We start from the raw sequence: 25,477 nt of genomic DNA, 5'->3' as shown, positions 1-25,477 counted from the left end.
TATTCCAAATGGTGAAGATGGCTTCACGAAGACCATGCACTGTTTGGAATTGACGTCCATTTCTAAAGACTTCCATTGCCATCCACCCCAAACATTCTCAATGGGATTCAGTTCAGGCGAATACGCTGGATGGTCCAAAAGAATCACGTTATTCGCCACGAAAAAGTCCTTTGTCGTGTGGGCATTGGGGATTGCAGCATTGTCCTGCTGAAAGATCCAGTCATTTTTACACAAGCGGGGGCCTTCAGTCAATAAGGATGCTCTCTCCAACATGCTAATGTAGCCAGCTGCTGTTTGACACCCTTGTTTAACCTGAAGCTCCATTGTTCCATAGAAGGAGAAAGCACCCCAGATCATGATGGAACCTCCTCCACTGTGTTGTGTAGAAAATGTCTCCAGTGGGATTTTAGTTTCATCTTTTGAAGCTCTAATCAAATAGATTTGTTTGTTTGTTTTAGAATTTCGCAAAAAAGCTATGCGAGAGCTGTCTGAGCTACCCGTCCCTAATTTAGCAGTGTAAGACTAGAGGGAAGGCAGCTAGTCATCACTACCCACCGCCAACTCTAAGGCTACTCTTTTACCAACGAATAGGGGGATTGACCATAACATTATAACGCACCCTCAGCTGAAAGGGCGAGGATGTTTGGTGCGATCGGGTTTTGAACCCGCGACCGTCAGATTACGAGTCAAACGCCTTAACCTACATGGCCATATCGGGCCGCTCTACTCAAATAAGTGGTTGAGTCTAACAACGCAAAATGCATATTTTTTCTTTATGTTCATTGGCCTTAAGATTTTGGCCAGCAGTGTATATATTCCACCTTCATCAAGCTATATTGAACATGATACATTATTAGGTGCAGACATATTATAAAGTTTAAATACTCTATAAAAGTAATTAAAATGTAGCTATTAATAAATTCTAATTAATAATCTTTTTTATTTAAGAGAACAATCCCATTACCTTTCGGATGGTTTCAAAATTTCCAAATAATTTCCCCCCTAGTTGTTTAGCGAATTTTAGTTCTTCTTTAGAAATATTTAATTCTATGCTACATGCATAATAATTAGAAACTACTATAAGAAATATTTCACTGATTATACTGTCAAAATTTTTTATGCTTTTTCAGAGATAGATATTTTATTCAATAACCTCGCGAATTTTTCAAAGTTCAACAAACATTCATAACATTTGGTTTCACAGCTACAGCAAACCTTAAAACTACCTATACTATTTGCTTTCCAGTTTGATTCAATTCATAACCACAATAGTTTAAAAAAATCATAGTTTGATTTTTACAGAATGTTCGAACAGTCCCTTCTTTTTTTTCAAATTATTAAGTTTTTTAAATGACCACGTCTCGTGTCTTTTAAAATATGATTATCAGACTTTTCTTTAAAATATAAAGTCTGACCGAGATGTTATATTCCTTTTATTAAAAAAGTTAAACACAAAAGTACTGTTTTCCTTGTTTTTAAATTCAAGCTCTTTAAGTAAAAAATCTTGTTGTACTTTATTGTACAAACTACTTAATTCCAATTTTAAATTATAAATTTTAATTTTAAGGAAAGTTCGGTATTAAATTTAAGTTATTACATTCATCTAAGAAGTCAATATCCAAATTATTTTTATGAATTTTTAAGTGAGTGTTCTCGCAGTTACGAAATACTTGAAGGCAATAATTGTTATATTTCTTCCTAAATAAATCAACATAGACGAAAAACCTTTTTTTTTATGAATTCTGGGAATAAAAAGTGAAAGTATGGAAAGGCTCTATAACATTATTGTTAGAGTTACTGGTTACTTAAAAGTGATTAAAGATGAAATACTACGTGAAATACTCAAAAAAGATCTAAATACGAAATAGTCACAAAATGAGAATAATATCCTAATTTTTTTTAAAGACAGTATTGATGAATATATTTTAAAACTACAATATTACATTTTATCCACCTAGATGGTTTCTGGAATGGAAGTTGTACATATTTAAAAAACAAAATATAAAATTATCCCGCATAAAATTAAAGAAATACCACACAGATATATTGTTTCATCAGCTAGAAAAATAACATTCCAGTATTGCAAACAAAATATGTTATAGTTCCCATTGATAAGGCTAACTGTAATATTAGTATCATTTGTAAAAAGTTTTACGCATTAATTATGAAAAAAGAAACCAATAGTACACAAACATTTAAACTTATTAACTAATCTATAGATACAGTAATTAATAATTTCATTAAAACTTATAATAAACTTTATTCTAAACAAAATAATGTAGATTTACATTTTCTTCGTGTTATTTCTGAACTTCATAAATCTTCAGATAAATTTAGAATTATTTCTAATTCAATAAGAACAATTATTAAACAACCGGCCATTTTATAAAATAAATTACTTAATATTTTACTTGATAAAATTAAAAATATAAATGTTAATAATAAAAAACATATTTTTTGTATAATCAAAAACTAATCAACCCATTTTAAAATATATGAGAGATTGTGAACAAATAAATAATATTCGAACATTTGATTTCACCACATTGTACACCACAGTTCCATTAAAAGATTTAATCTTTGTTTTAAATTCATTAATGGAACAGTTCTGTTATCCTTTCATAGAACTGGAAGAAAGAAAATTTAGTTCCAGAAACATAAAAGATATATTAAGTTCCTGTATTTACAATAATTATACAATAATAACCAGATTTTTGAACAAATAATAGGAGTTCTAATGGGAGCTGACTATTCTACTTGTATAGCAAATTTATATATTTACTATTATGATAATAGATTTGTTGAAAACTACAGAAATTCAGATATCTTTACCTTGACTTAGATATATAGACGATTTAATTATTATAAATAATCCTTACATAGAAGCAGATTCTTTAGATTTAGAAATTAAAATATTGTAAATATTATTGATAAAACAAAATAATTTGCCTTTCCAATATATGGTTTATTCTCTTTTAACAGTATTTTATCATACTCTTCTGTTATAAGCATTATAACTTTGCAATTATTCAGATATTGTAAAATTTGTAATAAATTATCTATACAATATTTTATCAGTAGTATTGAAATACTGATACAAAAATTAATAGTTAACGCATTTAGTAAAAAACTTTAATTAAAAACTATTAAACTATTTTCGAACAAATATAAAAATGTAATAAATAAATATGAAGAAATAAAAAAGAAATTTTACTAAAAGTTTCTAATAACTGTTTTTAGTTACAAATAACGTCATTTAACAACTTGGTACCACAGAGCATGATAGTCACATTAGACTTAATGGGTGGTGGTTGGGAGTTATACTAGTTAATCTAGATAACTGGATGAGTCCCTTCATAATAGCATAATTAGTTTACTGTACTGTCAATTAATGCCCTTCTACCACAATGGTGGCTAAAATGCTAACTTCAGAAGGTAATTTTATTTAACATACCCCCAAATGGTAGTACCTTATTTTTCTTATTCTCATTTTTCAATTAATTTCTTCTTCTCCTTTACTTTGGAGAGCAGTCATCCTTCCACAACTGTCTGCATGCAGTGAAGGGTTATATAGATGTGGGACATTGTGGACTTGAGCACCCACATCTCGCTCTTCTAGTTTCTGTTTCTATATCCGCTATTTCTATTGCTATTCCTTTTCTTTATGCGAGACTCGTTAATGGAGGTTAAAAGTGATAGACGGTGTATCACGCCCACAATGTGGGTCCTACTTCCGCAGTCACCTCCAAAACCAAAGGTACATTTTATATCCCACATTATAGCTTGTACCCTGCAATCCCTTTAGCCAGTGCAGCGTTTTTTGTTTAATTTTGTTTCAGCTTGTTTTTGGTTATAATATTATTGTTATACACACACACACTACTAAAATGTACAACTGAGAAACTAAAGCCTCCACCTTAAAAGAAAAAGGTTAAAATTATGAAGCCCCAAAGTTATACAGCGTTATTTCTGTGGACTTACAACGCTAAAAACCGAGTTTTGATACCCGTGATAAGCATAGCAGAGATAGCCCTTTGTGTAGCCTTATGCTTAATTAGAAACAAACAAAATTAAGAAAAAACAATATTATATGAGTTGTTTAAAATTTTGAAGTTTACTTATTTTAATTCTTCTATTTTTGTCCTGAAGATGGCAAAAGAGAATGCAGAAAGCTTGTGTTGACGAATCTATGTGTAAGTAAAAAAAAATAATTTGAATTGCAGCAAATAAATAAATATCCTGAACAGGATATGCAACACATGATGAGAAAAACTTAAAATGAAAACATCTTTATGATTTTGTTGACCATATATCATGCAGAAACTGCATATATTTGGAGTAAATGAAAAGTTTTGAAAAATTCTACATTGGAATAAGAAAGTATAAAACGCATAGCATACCTTCATACCATAATAGCATGATAATTATAATATTTTTCGTTGTATTTACAGGATTATTTTTCTAGAGTTCCACAGCCAATTATTTCTAGACTAAGCATTAGCTTTAACAGTTAATGTTGGTAAAAGTTTCCACGATTTGTCTTTCCGCTAAAAACAAATATAGGCACCACCACCAAGATACTGAAGCACATCTATATTCACATGTCGACATTTTTCTATATTTTCATACTGAGTTGCATATTTTGAAGAGTTTTGGTGGATATCTGTAAACATATGATAATGAGAAAGGGTATATATTTGCTGCAATCTCTCCAGGAAGAGAGGAAAAGTAGGACAATGATGGGTTCAATAAGAACTGTTATACACATCTCACTTGACACTCGGCTGATTGTCTAACTTTTAGATTTTGCAGACGTGACTGCACATCTTTTGTATCAGACTATCACATCCAATATAAGTCATGGGCTTACCAATGAGGGTTCCATGCTGGAACCATACAAATCCACAGTGGAGTCAAAAACCTCTTCACCAGCGGACGAGGCAGAAGCCAGTCAGGAGTTATTCCTATCATTCCAGATAGGTCACTTTCTTGAATAAGCAGATTTGGAGAGATGTAGTGTTAAGCCTGTAAGTGAATCTACCTGTCCAAGGACTTGATTCAATCAAATAATTGATGAAGAAGAGCAGTATCACATCTGCAGTGTTCAACCAAGATGCCAATGCCAACTTCCTGATTGTTTGGTTGATATAGCAGTTTAACAGTTAGAACAACAACTAATAATAACAATCACTGACTGAAGTGAAGTGGCAATTTTACTTTCCAAGCTGTAAAGTGATGTTTACTTTGGGTGGTAGCTAGGGCAGTATACTAATGAAAAGTGATGTTTACTTTGGGTGGTAGCTAGGGCAGTATACTAATGAAAAGTGATGTTTACTTTGGGTGGTAGCTAGGGCAGTATACTAATGAAGTGATGTTTACTTTGGGTGGTAGCTAGGGCAGTATACTAATGAAAAGTGATGTTTACTTTGGGTGGTAGCTAGGGCAGTATACTAATGAAAAGTGATGTTTACTTTGGGTGGTAGCTAGGGCAGTATACTAATGAAAGTGATGTTTACTTTGGGTGGTAGCTAGGGCAGTATACTAATGAAAAGTGATGTTTACTTTGGGTGGTAGCTAGGGCAGTATACTAATGAAAAGTGATGTTTACTTTGGGTGGTAGCTAGGGCAGTATACTAATGAAAAGTGATGTTTACTTTGGGTGGTAGCTAGGGCAGTATACTAATGAAAAGTGATGTTTACTTTGGGTGGTAGCTAGGGCAGTATACTAATGAAAAGTGATGTTTACTTTGGGTGGTAGCTAGGGCAGTATACTAATGAAAAGTGATGTTTACTTTGGGTGGTAGCTAGGGCAGTATACTAATGACTCAAAGGGCTTACCAGCTCTCAGTCTTCAAGCTTTCAGGTAGTGAGATAAGGTATTATATATGCATTGCATTGTACATTAACTGCTCATGTGATTACTAGGGCAGTCATGTACTTGAAAGATTGCTGATTAAAATGTCTTAGCAACATTCGTTTTTGAGACTTGGACTGGTTATATGACATACCATGTATATATTAAATTGCATAGTTATTGAGTACTCGAGTTACTTTTCTGAACAAAAATGGCATTACATCATTGTAATAGTAGCAGTACTCCTGAACAAGCCATAAAGTTTTCTAATAAAAAATTAAAAAATGTCTGCTGTATACTAAACTGTACATATTTTTTCCATGTGTAGTGAAACAGTGGTGTTCAACACAGATGCTGAAAATAGATTAGCGAGTGTTTCAAAGGAATGGATACAGTTTCATTGAGCTAACTATATTTGTTTTGTTACAATGCAAACTATCAAGAACATATCAACTTCTGTAAATCAGTATTGTCCCATTTGTCTGCAATTGGCAGTCTTCCAAACAATGAAATGCCCATGTTTGATTGATAATTTATCTAGTCGTAGTTGCATATAAAAGAATATATATTAATTTTACACAGTGAATTTCTTCTTGAAATTATTCATTTCAAATAACATGTAAAACCTGTTGAATTTCACCACTCTCATTAATAGAATATGACAACCAACAGAAAATTCACATATAAACCCACATAGGTACTCCACCTAGCAATAAATCATTTTCTGAGAACACAATCAGATGATAACATATGAATGAAAATGTAATTATTTGATCAGAATGTTGAAGCTCTGAGGTACAAAGTTCACTAGCCTGCTGAAAATTATTTGATGAGACTGCAAACATATTGCTTTCATAATGTTTTGGCAGAGAACTTTTCAGTCAAGTAGAACTGAAATGTAATTGAGGTGAAATAATTTCTAAAAACAGTAAAATTCACAAATAGTATCATTAAAAATATCCAATATATACTTGGTGTATTTATTTTGTATTTGCTATGTGATTTGATATATTTGATCATGAAGATTGAAATATTTTAATTTCTCATTAAAGGTCACAGTTAAAGTGCATGAGAATACAGATTGTGCATGCATTTCTGAAGATAAGTTGTAACATATTTCTACAAGGTGTAGCTGTTCTCCTCTGTGCTAAACTTGTAGGTGAAAAAAGGTCCCATTGGAGAGGATACATATGTGCCAATGAATTTCAACAGTTGAGAAATCAAATCACCACCAAAATAGTGTAAGTCATTTTGGTCATTTGTGTAGGCACTCTTGCTCACCCAGTTTATTTCTATTATACCCAGGCTTTGTTAGTTCAACAACAAATGGTAGTGGAAAGAATATGTTCAGGTTACAGACTAGCTGTGGATCATTGTCACATGTCTGATGATCTTGAAGAAGACAGCTGAGATTTGAGTCAAGATCAAGGCTTGGTAATGCCTGTATCAACTGCAGTCTGCAGATAGTAAGAATATTATTCTATAGACAGACTAAACATGAGCACACATAAGCTTCCTGGTATGTAATTTGATCAAAAGCTTATTCACACCCTAGTATTATAAACATTTTGATTCATTACAATTCCCACCTCAATATGGACCTCTTTTCTGACAAGTTGAGATAGCTTTGAGTTGATTGTTGATTTTGAATATTCTTAACAAGAGCCATTTGCTACAAATTCAAAGAGCTGCATCCACATGTACAATTCTACCTTGTAACCAGGAAGTTGGATTGCAGCCATGGCCTTTCCAAGCTTTTAATATTCCTCTCACTTTCCCAGTTTTACCTACAACGTGTGGGAGGAGAAGACCATTAACCCAAGTCATTACGATACTGTATTACCTATAAATCCTGGTGGAATATAGAATAATCTGTACAGGAGTCCAAGGTGATCATAACAAGTACAGCATCCTCCATTGATGGTTCAAGTTACCAATGACCAAAAGATAACTCAAGATATTCATAAAGGATAAAGCCCATGAGGTTGTACTTCCCTCAAATGAGATGCAGTGGCAAGTATTTACTTACACATGGGCAATAACATCAGTATAGGACAGGTGAGAACTGGCATGGCTGAGAAGTTTGCAGTCAGAGAGGTGGACTTCCAAAACCTAACAGTGTGATTGAGATGCTTATGACTGTAGCATATCCAGATGTTTATGTGACTGCAATACTGATGATTAAAAGTGAGAGTTACAAAGTCATTAAAATGCTAGTAACTCTAGGTGCCAAAAAGAACTGTTTTTTTAATGTTGTTAATGTCTCAGCCACTTGATAATTGGGAAGCCAAACAAGGGAATTTGCATTTACTACCACAATCTAATAATTGCAACATAAAACTAAGTATCCAGCTGATACTCCAAGGTTCCACAAAGGATACTCTGATCTGTATCTTAAAGCATATCAGGCAGTTAATTGCTTGAAATGATTGCACTCAAGGATAATCTTTACAACCACTAATATTGAGTATATAAAGTAAAGAACTACTGTTGCAAACTTGAAAGAGAAGCAACTCAATGACTAGAGCAAAGTTTCTTCACAAATTAAACCTAGTAGAGAATCATGCTATTCATAGTCATGTTGATAGCTCGAAAACATGAATCTTATGAGATATTGCCAAGTTATATAAATGATGTGTAATGTTTATATAGAAACACACATATTCTAATTATTAAATGGCATTGGAAAATCATGAGGATAAAGATATCTTCATAAACATGTTCATCTAGTAGCTCCCAAGCATCTGTGACATCATGCCATTGACAGAAGTCATTTTTACAGAAACAAAGATTGAGATGGTCAATTTAACAAGTTTTTAGAAAAGTAGCAGTGTCTGTGGTGACTGAAACGCTTCAGTAAAATCATATTGTCCAGTTCTGAATACTGATTCTTCATCTTACTGCTGCAAGGATTACCAGATCTTGAAGTGTTATCTTACTTTTACAAGTTGGTAGTGAGGACTTACCAGATTTCTTTACCCAGTGCAGCACCAACATTACAGCAATTAAGTTCCAAGAAATGATAAAAAAAGAGACAGATATTCTGCTTTAACTGTAGTTTTATGAACATTGAAAAGGAGGATGTTACTTTTCTGTTGTGCAACAGGGTAAATAGCTGGCTGCCAGGAAAGAGCAATACAATCACATAAAGAAACAGGTAACAACACACCAATTACAAATTTATCAATCATTACAACTGGGTATAGAGACTGAAATTTTGATGGATCACCCTAAATTATTAAACAACACACATACTTCCAAATAAAAATGTCTCAATCATTACAATGAAAAAAATTATTAATCAGTAATTCATGCATCCTATATTATGATTAATGTGTTTATATATACCTTCAGGTTGTATCCTTTACATTTAACATATTTTACACTCATTTGAATGTTTTCTTTGTATTCTGTAAGTTACTTCTACAGCTCATTCTTTATGAACAAACGTTTCTAAGTTGTTGTTTTCCAATACCATCATAAATTTGTGTGTACTGATGTTCAGTCTTAGACACAATATCTGCATATTTTGTAACAAATAAGATCATTATATTGCTAAGATGGAATATAAATATACTTAGCACTGTCCAACTGAGAAATGTATTTTATATTACATATCTACATATGCAATTTGTATAATGAAAAAGGTTCTATGGACATCATGTATAGTTTATTAGAACAGCAAAGAAATGTATCAGAGAACTGTATAAAGATGTGTAATTCAATCACAACAAAACCTTACCAAATATATAAATGAAAAATATAACAGCAAATTATTGTGAACAGCATCTGTAATCTTATCAGTTCATATTAAACATTCATTAGTTGGTTGGTCGTCCTTGTACTCTATAAACCTCCTCAAGGAGAAATGGTATGCTGTCCAAGATTTCATCCCAACTTCTCACTAGAAGGCATTGCAACTCAGCTATTGTAGATGGTTTAGGATTGTGGATATCACTTTTCCAGTTCAGTTCTGCTCAACATTTCTTAATGGGATTATAACCTAGAGACTTTGCTGGTCATGGCATTCTTGTAATGTTTTCCTGATCAAGATAATCTTGTACAAAATACAAGTACTGTGGACAGTGACAGTGTCATCCTGGCACACAGTTATAACCAAATTTTGACCTAGCATATGGTAGAAATATGATCTGTATATGATGCTTGTAGGATATCCCACTGACTTTTCCCTACAGATTTTGAAAAACAGTTTTTCCACCATAATGAATAGTTGGCCAAACATTTATTGCTCCATCTCCTGTGTGTTACCTGTAAGACAGTCTCTGGCATCAATAGCAAAAGTCCTTTCTGCTAAAGCTATTTCAGTGGAATTGTTTACCATATTCTATCACTTACATGTGTGATGACAGGCAGCAGATGAGTGCTGTTTTCCTTGCAGGCTAAGTACCTGTTCTAAACATGACACCCCAAATAGAACAACAAAATGAAAAGTAAAGTAAAACAATTGTAGAATGTAGTTATACTGCTGAAATGTTGTAATGAAATGTACAGTAATACCTTCCTGTTCTCTTAAATTCATCTACCACCTAAGTTACATGTGATCTACTTTAACAATAAATTCTGTACTTGCTTGACAAATAGTATGAGTGTAACTAGTTTTTTATTGATACAGTAACTAAATTCAGCTCATTTACACAGTAATGCTCTATCTCACCCTGCAGTTACAATATTATTAATCTGGTTTTACTGTCCCTGAAATCCATGTCTGGTTGAAACAGAACATTTTGCCTTAAGTAAACTAATATCAGTGCATCAACCAATGTATGATGTGCAGAATGACCACAATTGAAAATGGGTTTTAACCTTAGTTGATGCTGAAAGTGGTGCCAATTTTAATGTTGTTAATTTCAAACTTGCTTCTTTGCAATGGTTTATATATTATGCCTAGGTTTTCAACTGCACAGGAGATTTGCAACCAAACAACAAAATTTCATCAATGCATACAATAGTTTATTCCCAATGAAAATCATGTAATTTGAATTTTATCAGCTGGTCAAAAGTAGCTGATGTACTATAGAATCCAAGTGGCACAATACCAATGTCATATAAGCCCTTTCATATGCTAAAAGCAGTAATACAAGTACTTTTGTCATACTTTTGTCTATCCAGGAGAAAGGTACTCCAGTTAGTTATTCATAAAATTCAGGTTTTCTCACAACTACAATAGCAGTGTTATCAAATAAGTATCCCAGATTTCTTTCTACGAGTTCTCTGCAATGTTTATAAACTCCTTGGGTTAAAACTGTGCATCTTGGTATATTGTTTTAATGCGATATACCCTAACACCCTATACATGGCAAAAGAACATGGACTATGAGAACAGAAACTTACCAATAAATCTTGGCAATTACTATGTAATAACACCCTAACACCTTACACATGACAAAAGAACATGGACTATGAGAACAGGAATTTACCAATAAATCTTGGCAATTACTATGTGATAATAAAATTATTTTAAGAAGTGGTGGCAAATTGTGATGAACCTGGTAATCATTTGCTGATGTTTTGATTGAACCAAGTTACAACAGTTGGCTTTACTTTTTCATGCCAGTATAAGTTAGCTTGAATTTGTTCTTTACTTTGCTCTACTGCTTGGTGGTGAGAAGTAAGATTTCTTGACTGAAAGAAAGAGTTTACCTAGGACAAAGAAAAAAGAAATAAAATCATACATAAAAAATGTACATATAAACAACATGTAGAAAGCAAAATACCAAACACTTCTAACAACTTCTTTACAAACTTTGAAGTAACAAGACATTTGACATGTCATAAGTACACTTGTATATAAAAGTTTTATGTTCTCTTTCAGTACTTCTATACTTCAGTTATATGGCTATACTTTTATGCATAGAAGTTAGTGTAATAAAAAGATTAATGGTTTTTAAATTACCAGTAGTAGAACATTTGGATAGCCAAGCTCCAGTGTACACTGCTGACCAAAATCTTAAGGCCAATGAACATAAGTAAAAATTATGCATTTTGCATTGTTAAGACTCAACCACTTATTTGAGAAGAGATTCGAAAGATGAAAATAACAAAAATAGAAAATAAAAATAAAAAACTTTACTAGCATTTAATAGGAAAAATGTAAACACTATCAAATTAGCCTAAATACTAGCTGTCAAAAGTTAAAGACCATACTCAAACGTAGCATTAATTGGTAAATACATAACGAAATCTAGTCATTTGTGTTCAAGCATTAGTGTTGTCAACATCTCCCACTGACATCTCCTGTATTATATTGGGTAAAAACATGGCAAAGACTTAAAAGTTGACAGAGTTTGAACATGGCAGAATTGTTGAGCTGCAAAAGCAAGGTCTCTCTCAATGTGCTATCACTGATGAGATTGGGTGTAGTAAAACTGCTGTTGCAAATTTCGTAAAAAACCCTGAGGGATATGGAACAAGAATTTCAAGTGGTCGGCCCAAAAAAATTCTGCCAGCGTTGAGCATGAGGATTTGACGGGTTGTCAGGTAAAACATCAGCCAATCGTCGAACCAGATTAAGGCCTTTATGGATGCAGAATGCAGCTCAAAAACAATAAGATGGCATCTACGAGAGAAAGGCTTTAAAAACCATAAACGTCTTCAAAGCCACACCTCCTTCCACACCAAGAAACAACTCAGTCAAACTTTGCTTAGAAGCACCAAACATGGGACATAGAAAAGTGGAAGAAGGTTTTGTTCTCTGATGAGAAAAAATTTAACCTGGATGGTCCAGAATGCTTCCAACGTTACTGGCACAATAAGGATATCCCACTGGAGACATTTTCTACACAACACAGTGGAGGAGGTTCCATCATGATCTGGGGTGCTTTCTCCTTCTATGGAACAATGGAGCTTCAGGTTAAACAAGGGTGTCAAACAGCAGCTGGCTATATTAGTATGTTGGATAGAGCATCCTTATTGACTGAAGGCCACTGCTTGTGTAAAAATGACTGGATCTTTCAGCAGGACAATGCTGCAATCCACAATGTCACACGACAAAGGACTTTTTCATGGCAAATAACATGATTCTTTTGGACCATCCAGTATATTCGCCCAAACTGAACCCCATTGAGAATGTTTGGGAGTGAATGGTAAGGGAAGTCCATAGAAATGGACATCAATTCCAAACAGTGTATGATTTTCTTGAAGCCATCTTCACCATTTGGAATAACATTCCAGCCAGCCTTCTGCAATGCTTATATTGACCATGCCAAAGTGAATGTTTAAAGTTATTCGTAATGACGGCTGTACAAATCACTACTGAAACCTCTTGTTGGACATTTCTTACCCTGTTTAGGACTTCTTTTTGGTATGGTCTTAAACTTTTGACCAGCTGGTATTTAGGCTAATTTCATAGTGTTCACATTTTCCCTATTAAGTGCTAAAAAAGATTTTATTTTTATTTTCCCTTTTCTTATTTTTATCTTTCGAAGCTCTACTCAAGTAAGTGGTTGAGTCTAACAACACAAAATGCATATTTTTTCTTTATGTTCACTGGCCTTAATATTTTGGCCAGCAGTGCATGTGGAACATAAAAGGAAACAAAATAATAAGGCTACTCAGATTTGAATATTTTACTGAAATATGGACCATACACAAGCTGTTTATAAGTTTAACTCTTTAATATGTATTGTTAATTAATTTTCTTTGTGAGAAAAAAATAGAATAAATTTAGTAGACATTTAACAATAAAATTTTTTTCAGGATACATATATGAATTTTATTCTTATAAATGTTTAGGAAAAGACATTTGCCCAATTTACATTTTACATTATTTAGTCTCTCACAAAATTTCTTTTGCAATATTTGAGAAAGCATAAATTTTGTTATTAGCTTTAAGTAACTGTTTGATACCTTTGATATATTTAATGGAACAAAATTATGCTTTTGTATAAGGTTGTTGATATTAGTTACAGTTTACGTTACAGCTGAATATGAAGTCAGGTTCACACAATAGCTTTAATGTAGCTTCAGTATCCTTTTTGTACAAAATACAAAATGCATTTATGTTGACTGTTTTCAGGGTAAGTAGAATTTCAAATAGTTTAAAGGTTAAAAAATATTAAAATAAAACAATGTACAATAATGAACTAATCTAGCCATCAAAATAACAGCTTTGAAAAATAAAACACTCAAAAGATAGTAAAGTATTTATAAAAAGAAACTACTTACTTCTCCATATTCAGAGTAAGAGTTCACATAAGATATAACTTTTCTGAGTACACTAATCTGAGTATTAATGGTGGCTCTGTAGGAGAGACATTATCATAAAAAATATTTTAGGCTTAGTTACAATAGTTCATTAAACCTCAGATTTTTCAATATTATAATGTGTTAGTTCTTAGGTTACCTTATGTACATTTATGTTTATCTTCATCTCTTAGATAAAACCTACTTTATGCAAAAAAAAAAGTTACAATAATATCTCTTAATTCTTACATTTGTACTTACAAAATCTTTTTAGAAAAACAATTTCTTAGTTAAATGTTATGAAAGACAAGATACTAAAACAGTTTATTATAACAGCATATTAAAACTTTATAATTTTAATGTTTCTTGCTGCTAGTAATTTTGTTGAATAAAGTAAATATGTCACATTAAACTGTAATTTTGAATTCAAAACTCCAAGCCAATAAGATACAAATTGTACAATAAAAGTTTTAAAAACTTCTGCACACAGCATTTTTTCTTTTCCTAAGTGATAATGTTCAATCAGATGAAACTATAACTTAATGTTTTTTATGCTTATAGAATAATGGCTCAATTTATAGTATTCATGTGTCTGTCACAGGCAAAAATCACTCACAATTGTGACCCTTTGGTGGTTTATATGAGCTGCCACTGTAGAATTGTTGGAACAAACCAGACAGTGATGGGTGAGAGAAAGGAAGTGAGATAATGCCTGAGAAACCACTAGAAGTTCAAGAACATTGATATGCACAAGATGACTTCATCTGCAGACCAACGGCCCAAAACTTTGTGGTGATTGACCCAAGTCTCCCATCCCTGAAGGGAAACATCCATTCAGGTGTGGGGGAGGAAGGAGCACACCTGTCAGCACATAAACTCTGTCAAGCCATCATACCAGATCAATTCTCAGGGAAAGAGTGGCAGATAGAGGATCCCTTCCAAGGTTCCATCATTCATGAAGTGTCCACTGTAGGGATCTCATATGGGTATGATTGAGGATAACCAGTGAAGTCATGGAAGACAACACCCCCAAAAGGGACAGAACCTTTCAAACAGTAAGTGACTGAGCTGAGAGGGCATGGGAAACTAAAAGTTCTATAGAACTGAGAGTTTAACTGATGCCAGTACATTAAATACTTACCATATAGTTTTGGCAATCAAATAACAGTCATGTTTATACTTTGTTATCTATACAATGATGTAAGTCACCAATTAATTAATTTTGTTACATATACAACTAGTAACTAACATTTCAGCTGCTAATATATTACTACAGGAGATCCTGTAAAAGACAATTTCTCTATTTATGGCATTTGAGATTTGATACTGGCTCTTTTTTTTTTATTGGAAATGTGATGCATTATGCAGTCAACTGAAGTCTTTATTCTAGAACTTGAATCAGCTAGTTATTTTAATGTTTTCAAGATAGATATTCAGGTTTTTCTGTTCCACAAGAACACCCAGGATTGAATCTTAGCTGCTACCTTATATAGATATCGTCTTTCTTTGGTCTTTTCTGAAGATAGCAAAAGATGACCAGCTAAAATGTAGACATCCATACAGTCCTGCTTCAAAGTTTATTCTTAATTAACTCATCTTTGATCTTGATATATTCACTCATTGTTTTAGTTTCGTTTAAACAGTTTTAAAAACACTTTGATATTCAGATTACCTTAGATGTGCCAAATAAACTCAATTTGATGATTTATTTTGCAGAGATGTATGTCCTTAAGGAGTAAATTATTATCAACCTGTTATTTCTTATCAGATGAATTATTTTTTTTTTCATTTAGATGTTTCTGAAACAGAAGCAATGTAAATACAGGACACAGTGGTTAGAAATGACCATTAGTTACAAAAATATTACATTTGTGTTTGCAGAATTTTTATTATTAACTAAGCATTAACATTATCAATTCATGTAATCTCATAAACCTCAACCAGATTCTCACTAATCTTTTTTCAAGAGAAAACGATTTCATAGATCTTAATTTCTTCTTGGTTAAGCTGTACAGATAAGTTTCTTTAAAAGCTTTTTATGTTGCATTTTGTCAAATGCTTTTTAAGAGTCCAAATACACCAAATCTACATTCTTACCATTACCTACATAACCTTTTCAAAGAATATCAAAAGATTTGTATTGCAAGATTTTCCCTTAGTGAAATCATGTTGACTATCTACTAGAATTTTGAACTTCATTAAATGAATTTGCAAAGTATCATTTACAGATACACAAGCATTGTGCTTATTCCTTGTTGGAATTATTACATTTCAACATGTCTTGCATGCAACTCATCATGCATCATCTGTTAGTCAACAGTAACATTGGATACTTACATGATGCATATCATTCCATTTACAATCCTCTACCAAAACTCCACTTTCGTTTGGTAGATTTCGAGTACAGATGTTTTCTTTTGTGTTTCACACTTCCTGCGTGACACACTAACAACCAATCTTCTCGTCTTTAGGCTTCAGGTGCAGGTGACCTGACTGTGTATCTTTCTGATTTTGTCTGCTACCAGGACTGTCAGCTCTGTCATTATATACATAATTTCTTTGTTGTTGAGTTCCATTGTGGCTCATATTCATTTACCTTTCTCTTATCTTAGGAACTTATATCTTGCTACTTTGCTTCAATATTATGTCTTTAATACTCTCCCTTACAATATTAAGTCAATTTCAGGCTCTCTCTTTCACATTTGTCTCAGCTTCATATATTTTCTTCACATTGTTTGGACCTTTGTTAATTGTATTCATACTGTGATGATTCTGCTTTTATCATTACCTAGATGACTGACTACATTTCAATCATACTCCCCATCTCCTCTCTGATGGAGTTCAAGTGGGCTGGATAATAAAATTGGAGTAGTTGGTACTTCAACCCACCCAGTACTTAGTGCACTTATGAGTTTTCTTTGACACATCGTATTCACCTTTCTAGGAATAATAACAAAAAACTTAATTTCAGCATGCCCTTTCTTCTTTATTATTGTATTATACAAAATTAACATAGACTATATAATTTATTTAAATGTCTTATGATATGAAGAAAATATATGACAAACCTTCCAAAGAATACTTTCCAATTGTTGAATAGGAAATTTCGTGCCAAGTGGTGACCAATTGGTTGATTAGCAACTCTTCTTATGACTTTATATTTATCCTGAGGGTTAATTTTGGTAGAATCCAGAGAATATGCCAAGAACCTAAGGTTTTTAAATTGAATATGTAAAACTGTTTGTTTGTTTCATGAATTCATGATATTCAGATATTATTGAAAAATTATATAAAGTTATCTATTCTAACCATCCCAAATTTTGAAATGACAGACTAGAGAAAAAACAAGACAACAGTATCATTAACTAATTCTTATGCTAATCTAATTGAATAGCAGAATTTGACCATTATTCTTTAACTGATCCATCACTCTGAAGCTCAAAGCATAATTTTGTATCAATGGGACATGAAATACAGATCCTCAGGGTTACATTCTAGCATGTTACCAGTAGGACATGCTGACCCTCATTTATTCATGTAGTATCATCAGTAGAACAATAGATATATCTATAATAATAATAATGATAACAAACAGTTACTTGACCTGTCAAAGGTATTTTGTTATTTCCTACGTTTTTCTGTTCATACTGTTTCATGGTTCACAAATGCCATCCTACAGCCCTGTGAATCCTTAGAATCAATGTACACATATATAGTGATCATAATAGACAATTCCTTATGTGTGAATTTACATATTTGCAGAAGAATATCAGCAAATAAGAAAATTAGCCTTCAAAATGCAAATACAGCCATATTCAGAAGTTTATAATCTAACATTTGTATTTTGCAGATTAAATACAAGTCACAACAGTAACTTTTTCTTTCTTACCGTTTAAGTTGCACAGTGCTTTTAGATGTGCTAAGAACATCCAATAACAAAGACCTTTCTGAAGGTATTGTGGAATTCTGTAAATAATCCCACAGGTACTGCCATTCTTCAGAGCCTCCTCCTATGATCCCAGCAATGTACACAGATTTTTGGAGGTTTGGAGCAATCCTAAAAAGCAATACATAATGAATATATTTTTTATTCATTATATAATATAGTACTAGATATTTATTTTGAATTTATATTTAAAGAAACAATATGAAACAAAACATGTACAGGAATGTTCCAATAAATATTTTTGGTTCCACATATTATTGTTATAATTCAAAAACCATAGCATTATTATTCCACCAATGTTTAACTTACATGTTTTTACATTAGACAAAACTTAGCTAAGTTCTACAGTGCAAAAGGAAATAAAACCTAATGTACTACTTATAAATTATATTCTTGTTCAACTTACAACTGCTTCTTACAGCTTTTAAAACAAAGTTTTAAAATCTTCTTTTAAATATTTTAAGGGGACCTAACACTGTAATGATCAAAACTTTAACTATTGTCTAAGAAGAAAATATAAAATTATTATGATATGTAAGATCAGAACATTTTGATAAATAAAATAAATCATAGAAATAATAAAGAAACATCACAACAGAACTACTAATAACTTATATGGTACTGAAAACTGACCCAAAATTAATGTAATAGTAAATATAACATGTTATTAATATTTTGACTATATATATATATATATATTGCAAATGTACAATGTAGACAAATCTTATTTTCAATTGAAAGAACAATTCAGCCTGTGTTTTTCAAGTGATTTACACTAGTCCTGTAAATTAAATTACAATATGAATTTGAGATAAAAAAATAATTTATTAGATGGAACAAATACAAAATTACTTGAAACATGACCCGCTCCTCATATCCGAAAGGAGCCAGTGTATTGTGGTGTGTGTGTGTAGTTTAAAGTGAAAAATGATTACATAACAATAGATGAACAAAGAAGTATATGAAATAAACTGTACTTAAAAGAGATAGTGAAAATGAGTTTTGTTTGAAAATGAAATAAAGATAAAAGACAAGGACAAGAAGAATCCACAATCTTCCAAATGAAAACTTAATTTGCTTGAACCTGCCAATACTGATTTTGAAGTCCAATTAATATTTATGTAGCTGAATATGTTTCAAATTAGAACTTTAGAAAGATTTAAACAGTTTTCTAAATAGAAAGTACATTCTATGACAGTGAAATATGTGGTTTTGCAGACCACACTCCTGATGAGACCAAATGTTTGTTGATATTTTGGCTATATGTAACTGAAATTATAAAAATAATTATTCTCTGTCGAGATAATGAAGCACTTGGTTTTACTATTAAAATCTCAAACTAGGATAAAGGTTATAGGGTATATACATCAAGGTAATAAAAAATCTATCTGAAAATGTTAAAATTACATTTACAATTCACACTTTCTCTCTGTAACTGACCAACCTCAAAATATCTCTCCTTCATCTGACATTCATAGACACAAAACAATTTAATACACTATATAACTGTTTAATGTATAGTATTTATCATGAAATGAATCTGCTAAAGAAATTTAGTACTCAGGGCAGAATTGATGCATGACCTTACTAGATTTATTATGTTACAAATTAACAACCCACAAAAATTTAAATTTTTTGTAAGTATGAAATATATTTATGGTAGTGATATATGTATTTCACAGGCTTTACTATCTGAAATACATAATAAGTGTATTACAATTAAACCAAAATGTGTTTGAATCATTATAAAAATTACCAATGCATATAGAATACTGCAAAGGGCAAAAACAAAGTAACATACTTCATCATAAATAAACCTTTAACTTTTTCAGTAAATTTGGAGAAATTGACATTTCAAATCAAATTGTAAAAACATATCCTGCTGTCTCAACTAAGGAAAATGGATACCGTCAAGCAGTAAATGCCATTTAACATCACATAACTGGGCAACTTGATAAGAATCAAAACTGTAGAAACTGAATATCTCTATGTGTTCTGCATATGGGTCAAATTATGCAAAAAAAAAGTTTTGAATCAGAATACTGTAAAAGAAGAAAAGAGAGAGAAAGAAACACCAGCTTACAGATCAACAATAGTTTAACATGCAGACTCTGAATGCTAAGCTTCTATCAACTTGGAATTTCATGATACTACAGAACAAAAAAATTTCAAGATCTATAATAATGGTTTTTAAATAATTAGAACTGAATTTGTGATTAGCTTTTGTGAGCAACACTACAAGCAAATCAAAAGATCCTGGTTTTTCTATTTGAACAAATGACTGTAAATCTGCACTTCTTACTAATTAAGCATGTTGTAAGAACACAAATGAACAGATTTAATTTCAGAATTAATTTAACCTGAAAAGCAAAGTAGCTTCATACCAGTAGCATAAGTATACCCCAATAGCTCCCACAATCAAGGGAGGCCTGAATGGTGAGACAAACTTAAGAATTGGTGATAGGGAAATAAATGTAGGGGCCAAATTAATTTGTATGTGGGAGGTAGGGCATCCTTTGTAGTTATACCATTGCTTTATATATAAAACATTGAAAAAAAAAGAAGATATTCTGTCATTTAGAGTACTGAGGTTTTCAGTAGTGTACTTAACACAAGTACTCAAACTCAACCTTGAAACAAGTTCTATTAAATAACATAATCATATAATACATTACACTTGCAGTTTAACATATATTCTTCTGTTTGAAAAGTGATTTACAATTACACATTCACTGAATATATCTCTTTCTTTGTGCTTTTAAAATTTCACATTTGTTTATTTTGCATCATCTTGATAAAAACACTCAGTAATTTACCAACAAAAGTTATGAGCTTAGTGCATGATAAAACAAAGCAGAATTAAGGTATGATCACCTACAATGCTACTACATAAATTTAAATATTTAAACTTACCATGTGCCATTGTTTTTCCAGGAATCATACAGTTTCTTGCACTCTGCTATGACTTCTTTATCTCCAAAATGTAAAGCTTCTGTTAGTGCCAATGAACGAAGCTTTCTGTTGTAGTTAGAATAGTGAAAAACATAGAATACAAATCAAGTATTAATATAATTTTTTATTATTTGATTAATTATCTCCTTTCTGGCTAGCTTCACACTTAGAACCTTTATATGTAGAGAGTCTTATATAATAGAAGAATGCAGCACAATGTTCTAAAGAAAGTTACTGAGAAGAATATTCCTCCCCTTCACAAAAATAGCTTATTACAAGTTCTCATGTTGGTACTTTTATTTCTTACATGCATCAGCAACGGGATAACACAGTACGATGTTGAGTTGAACCATGAAACATGGCAAGAAATATTTAAAGTTAACATATTATAGGTAACAAAATTACAGACTGTGCTTTTCCTATGAGCTACTGGATTCAAGTAATTCAAGCTCCAAAAAATTGTTTTCATCTTTACTGTTTCCTTAATAAACTCAATATAAATGAACAAAATTTCCAATACTCAGAACAAAATGAAAACCTAAAATGTATTTATGGTAGAGAATTACATATATTTTAAAGGAATATTTCTCCTGCACATTTTATCCTTTCAGTATTCGTAAGCAGTGTTTTAGTTAAGAAACTCAATTACTGAGTTCATAAGGAGTCTTGTTTTATTATATAATTATGTAGTCCCTGGTGGGACAGTGGGAAGTCTTCAGATTTACAATGCTAAAATCAGAAGTTTGATTCCCCTCAGTGGACACAGCAGATAACCCAATGTGGCTTTGCTATAAAAAAACACATATTAACATGAAAAAATTAAATTACTAAATTATTGATATTCTCAGTAGATTATTAGTTACTCCCACCAAAAATTGTCTTCCTTTCCTGAATTTGACACAATGTTTAAAGGGAATATGTTTCACTATATCTTAATACAATAATCCAGATCAGAGAACTTCAACTTTATTAGCTTGTGCATCACTTGCATAAATCAAAACTTTCTAGATATAACTCTGTGAAATACTTTGAAAATTACTTGGTAATTGAAAATGCTGGAGGAAAAATTAAAAACCACAACTTTTAAGCCATCTTTGTTTTTTCATTTTTAAAGTAAATCTATATTTGACCCCCACTTGCTGAAAAATGTTGATCTAGATGATCAAGAAAAAACTATTTCAATAATCTGTTATAAGAATATTCAGTTTCTGTCTGTCCTAACAATGTGCATGCACCTTAAGACCTAAATGTATATGCACACACATTTCATTTCAATGGGTGTAAACAAAAGGCACATGTAAATATACTTTAGTAAACATTTGGTACAGCAACATATCAAAAGCTTATAGTTTTAAAAAAGATCTAATGCTAAATGGTAGAATAATATTAAAAGTTTATTTACAGATAGTATTAAGTATGGTAAAGTTTAGCTCTAACTAAAGTAAAGCAAAAATAAATATCCAGAAGTTAGTGTTAATTTTTCTCTTTATCAAACATGCTGTACTCAATAATGTTCAGTCTAAGATAAGTGAACTTATAAGATTTTAGTGTCTGTGATCAAAATTCTTTTGCACTATTCTGGAAACCCTGTTCCAGAAAATATTGTTGAATTAAAAATACTTATTTAACTGCTTATGGTTTTCAGGTCTCTGCTTGTATATCTACAATACAAATAATTTCTCACTCAAAGCCACATTTTGTTAACCTGAAGATGACCTAAGAAGGTTGAAACATTGTTCTCTACTTTACTTTAATTAAAGGTTTAATATCCATACCAGGCATCTTAAGAATACATTTTGACTTTGCTTTTGACACATCAATGGTTGAACTATTATGTAATATTTTATTCATTTCATTTAGTTTGTTTTTGAAACTCACCAAGTTTTAACCTAAAATTTTCAACTTATTCACATAAAAGCCATTGCAGAATTTCACACACTGCATCATACTGAATATTCTTATCTTATGGCCTGTCACAAAACTCAGCACAAAAGAAATGACCAAAATAAAAGAGTGAAACCACTTATTGTTAATGTAAAATAAATTGGAGATTCCAGCAGTAATGAATGGAATTAACTACTGTGTTTAATATATTTTTGTGAAAAGTTTCTTATGAGTATGATATGTTATTAAAAATTCTGTATTAGTATAATAATTGAAACAATAAAAAACATGGACAATGAATTGAAATTTCCAAGCTAGAAGTCAATGTCTATAGAATTTATAGAAGTCAGCCCCAATTCATAAGAGAGGATCCTATATTTGATGAAGATTTCAACAGTTTTTGGAAAAAATAAACAACATAGTAAGCAACTGGATATTAAGTTTAAATCTTTATGTACATCCAAGAAAAAAGAAACTTCTTCTTGTAACCCAAAAGTAATGAATAAATCTTTGGTAAACCTTACAAAATTGCAAATTAATGTGTATTGAGTTTTGGCTCAAATTTTGCAGTAATTTCAGAAATCCTATCCATTAAAGGTTATGGTAACTAGTATTGGGTCAAGATGAACAAATCAATGATTGTAAAATTAAAAATATTATTATGTATTGATACCAAGCTATAATGTTGAAATCAAATATTAAAATGAATAGTAATTTGATGAAAGAACAAAAAATAGCTTGACATTCCTCACATAATAAAAATAATGCTATTGTTAAAGATGCTGATAAAGAAGGGTGTTTAGTGGTGTTGAACAAACGTGATTACATTTCTTGTGTATATCAGTTGTTAAATGACAGTTTGTACCTTTCCCTTAGAAGATATCCTATGACAAAATTCCATAGCTTGATGAAACAACTTGTTGATCATTTTATAGCTTTGTTACCAGAACAAAAACAAAACACTTTAATTCCTTCCAATTTTTGTTCACCTCATCTCTATGTTTTACCTAAGATTTATAATTTATACAACAGTTTCAGACATATTGCAGCCAGTATAGAAACTGCATCCTAATATGTTGTAAAGTATGTTACTAAATGGTCTGTATTTGAGTAGTAAAAATAAATGTACTGTTAAATATTCTGTTGAATTTATTGGGAAAATTAAGTGTTAAAATTAATTCTTTTGATAAGTTTGAATATTTAATAAAGTCCTTGAGGAAAATACTATTTATTGTTTTCAAGACAGATCAATTCAAAATTCCATTTTTCCAGCTGAAACTGTTGACATCATTTATTTAACTAGTGTGTATGTTGAAAATTCTTTTTTTTCAAAGTTAATGCAAAGTATTATGAGCAGAATATTGGATTATCCATGAATTCCCACTTTCTCCACTCCTGTATGACCTCTGTATCTGTAGTTTTCAATGTATTACTTTTGATAATGCTTTTTTCAAGCCTAATTGTCAGATTAAATTTGCTGACAATACTCTTGGTTTGACAGAATGAAAATATTGAATTACAAACTTTTGCTGATTATCTGAGCAATGCTGATCTCTCTAAGTCTCTTCAGTCTATGTATGAGATTGAAAAATATAATTGTTTACCCTTTTTATAAGACACATTTGTTAAAAGAAATAACAATGGAAGTACTTCCACAACTATTTATCAAAAATCACATTCAGTCTCCATGACGCCACATCAAAGAACATGCCATCCATTTTCTCTAAAACTAGCAGTTTTTCATGCTTATATAGACAAAGCATTTAAAATTTGCTCCAATTCTACTAAGTTAGAAAATGAATTGAAGTGCATATAAAAACCATTGTCAGTAACAGGGATTATAATGTTGATATAATTGAAAGTATAATATAAAGAAAATAATTTTTTTCTTAAACAATGTAATAGGTTAAACAGAATTTACAATTATTAAATTAAAAGTACAGTAATATTACCATATATACAAGGTATTACTAGCCAATGTATTTGGATAAAATGATTTTATTTCTATTTTAAAACCATTTAACAAAATCAAAATAATACTTCCTAGTACTAAAGATTAAAAAAAAAAAGAGAAAAACTATATATCAAACAGGGTGTGAATGCAACAAAAATATATTGGTCAAAATAAACATCATTTGAAATACTATCTTAGTGAACATAAAGGTAATGTATGTTAAAGAATACTAATTTCTCCTCTTGAAACAGGTCATTCAGTACAATGTCTTGTAACAATTTCTGACAAACATAATACTCAAAGTGAAATGAATATTAGATAATTGACAGAAATTCTGTGCTGTAAAATAAATAATTCTTTGTTAAATATAGATGAATGGTTCACTGATGATAACACAATTCTGGAAAGAAATATTGACTACTTATGTACAACAGTCGTACCACCTTTAGAGATTCCAGTGAATTAAATATTTTCTTTATAAAACTACCTGCTTATCATATAATTTTTTACTTCTAATAGTGGTAGCATAAAGGAACTGAAACATGTTGAATCATTTAAATTTTGTCCACCAATCAAACACAATTTTATTGTGCATTTTGTTGATCTTGTTTTTATTTTCAACATTTGGTGCACAGGTTGCCATAATTGAATCCTCAAAGACCTACCAACAATTTTGTGGTTTAAA

At 31.2% G+C, this 25,477-nt stretch overlaps 1 protein-coding gene across 5 annotated transcripts in view; it reads right to left on the bottom strand.

Moving 5' to 3' along the window:
- Positions 1–10,803: 10,803 nt before the first annotated feature.
- Positions 10,804–25,477, bottom strand: part of LOC143225082 (glutamyl aminopeptidase-like) — a 58,892-nt gene continuing 44,218 nt past the window's right edge. For 3 of the 5 annotated variants that reach the window (XM_076453810.1, XM_076453813.1, XM_076453814.1), the window contains 5 exons: positions 20,916–21,020; positions 17,946–18,113; positions 17,125–17,265; positions 14,039–14,114; positions 10,804–11,515 (listed from right to left, as the gene is read on the bottom strand). In XM_076453810.1, coding sequence (XP_076309925.1) covers positions 11,369–11,515; positions 14,039–14,114; positions 17,125–17,265; positions 17,946–18,113; positions 20,916–21,020 — 637 coding nt within the window. In that variant the 3' untranslated portion in view covers positions 10,804–11,368. Of the gene's footprint in view, positions 11,516–14,038; positions 14,115–16,393; positions 16,997–17,124; positions 17,266–17,945; positions 18,114–20,915; positions 21,021–25,477 lie in introns of all 5 variants that reach the window. The other 2 variants (XR_013013603.1, XM_076453812.1) reach the window with 2 other exon arrangements.

This window comes from Tachypleus tridentatus, chromosome 9, assembly GCF_004210375.1.
Source record: "Tachypleus tridentatus isolate NWPU-2018 chromosome 9, ASM421037v1, whole genome shotgun sequence".
NCBI lineage: Eukaryota > Metazoa > Arthropoda > Merostomata > Xiphosura > Limulidae > Tachypleus > Tachypleus tridentatus.
This window is presented reverse-complemented; position numbering and strand designations above follow the sequence as displayed.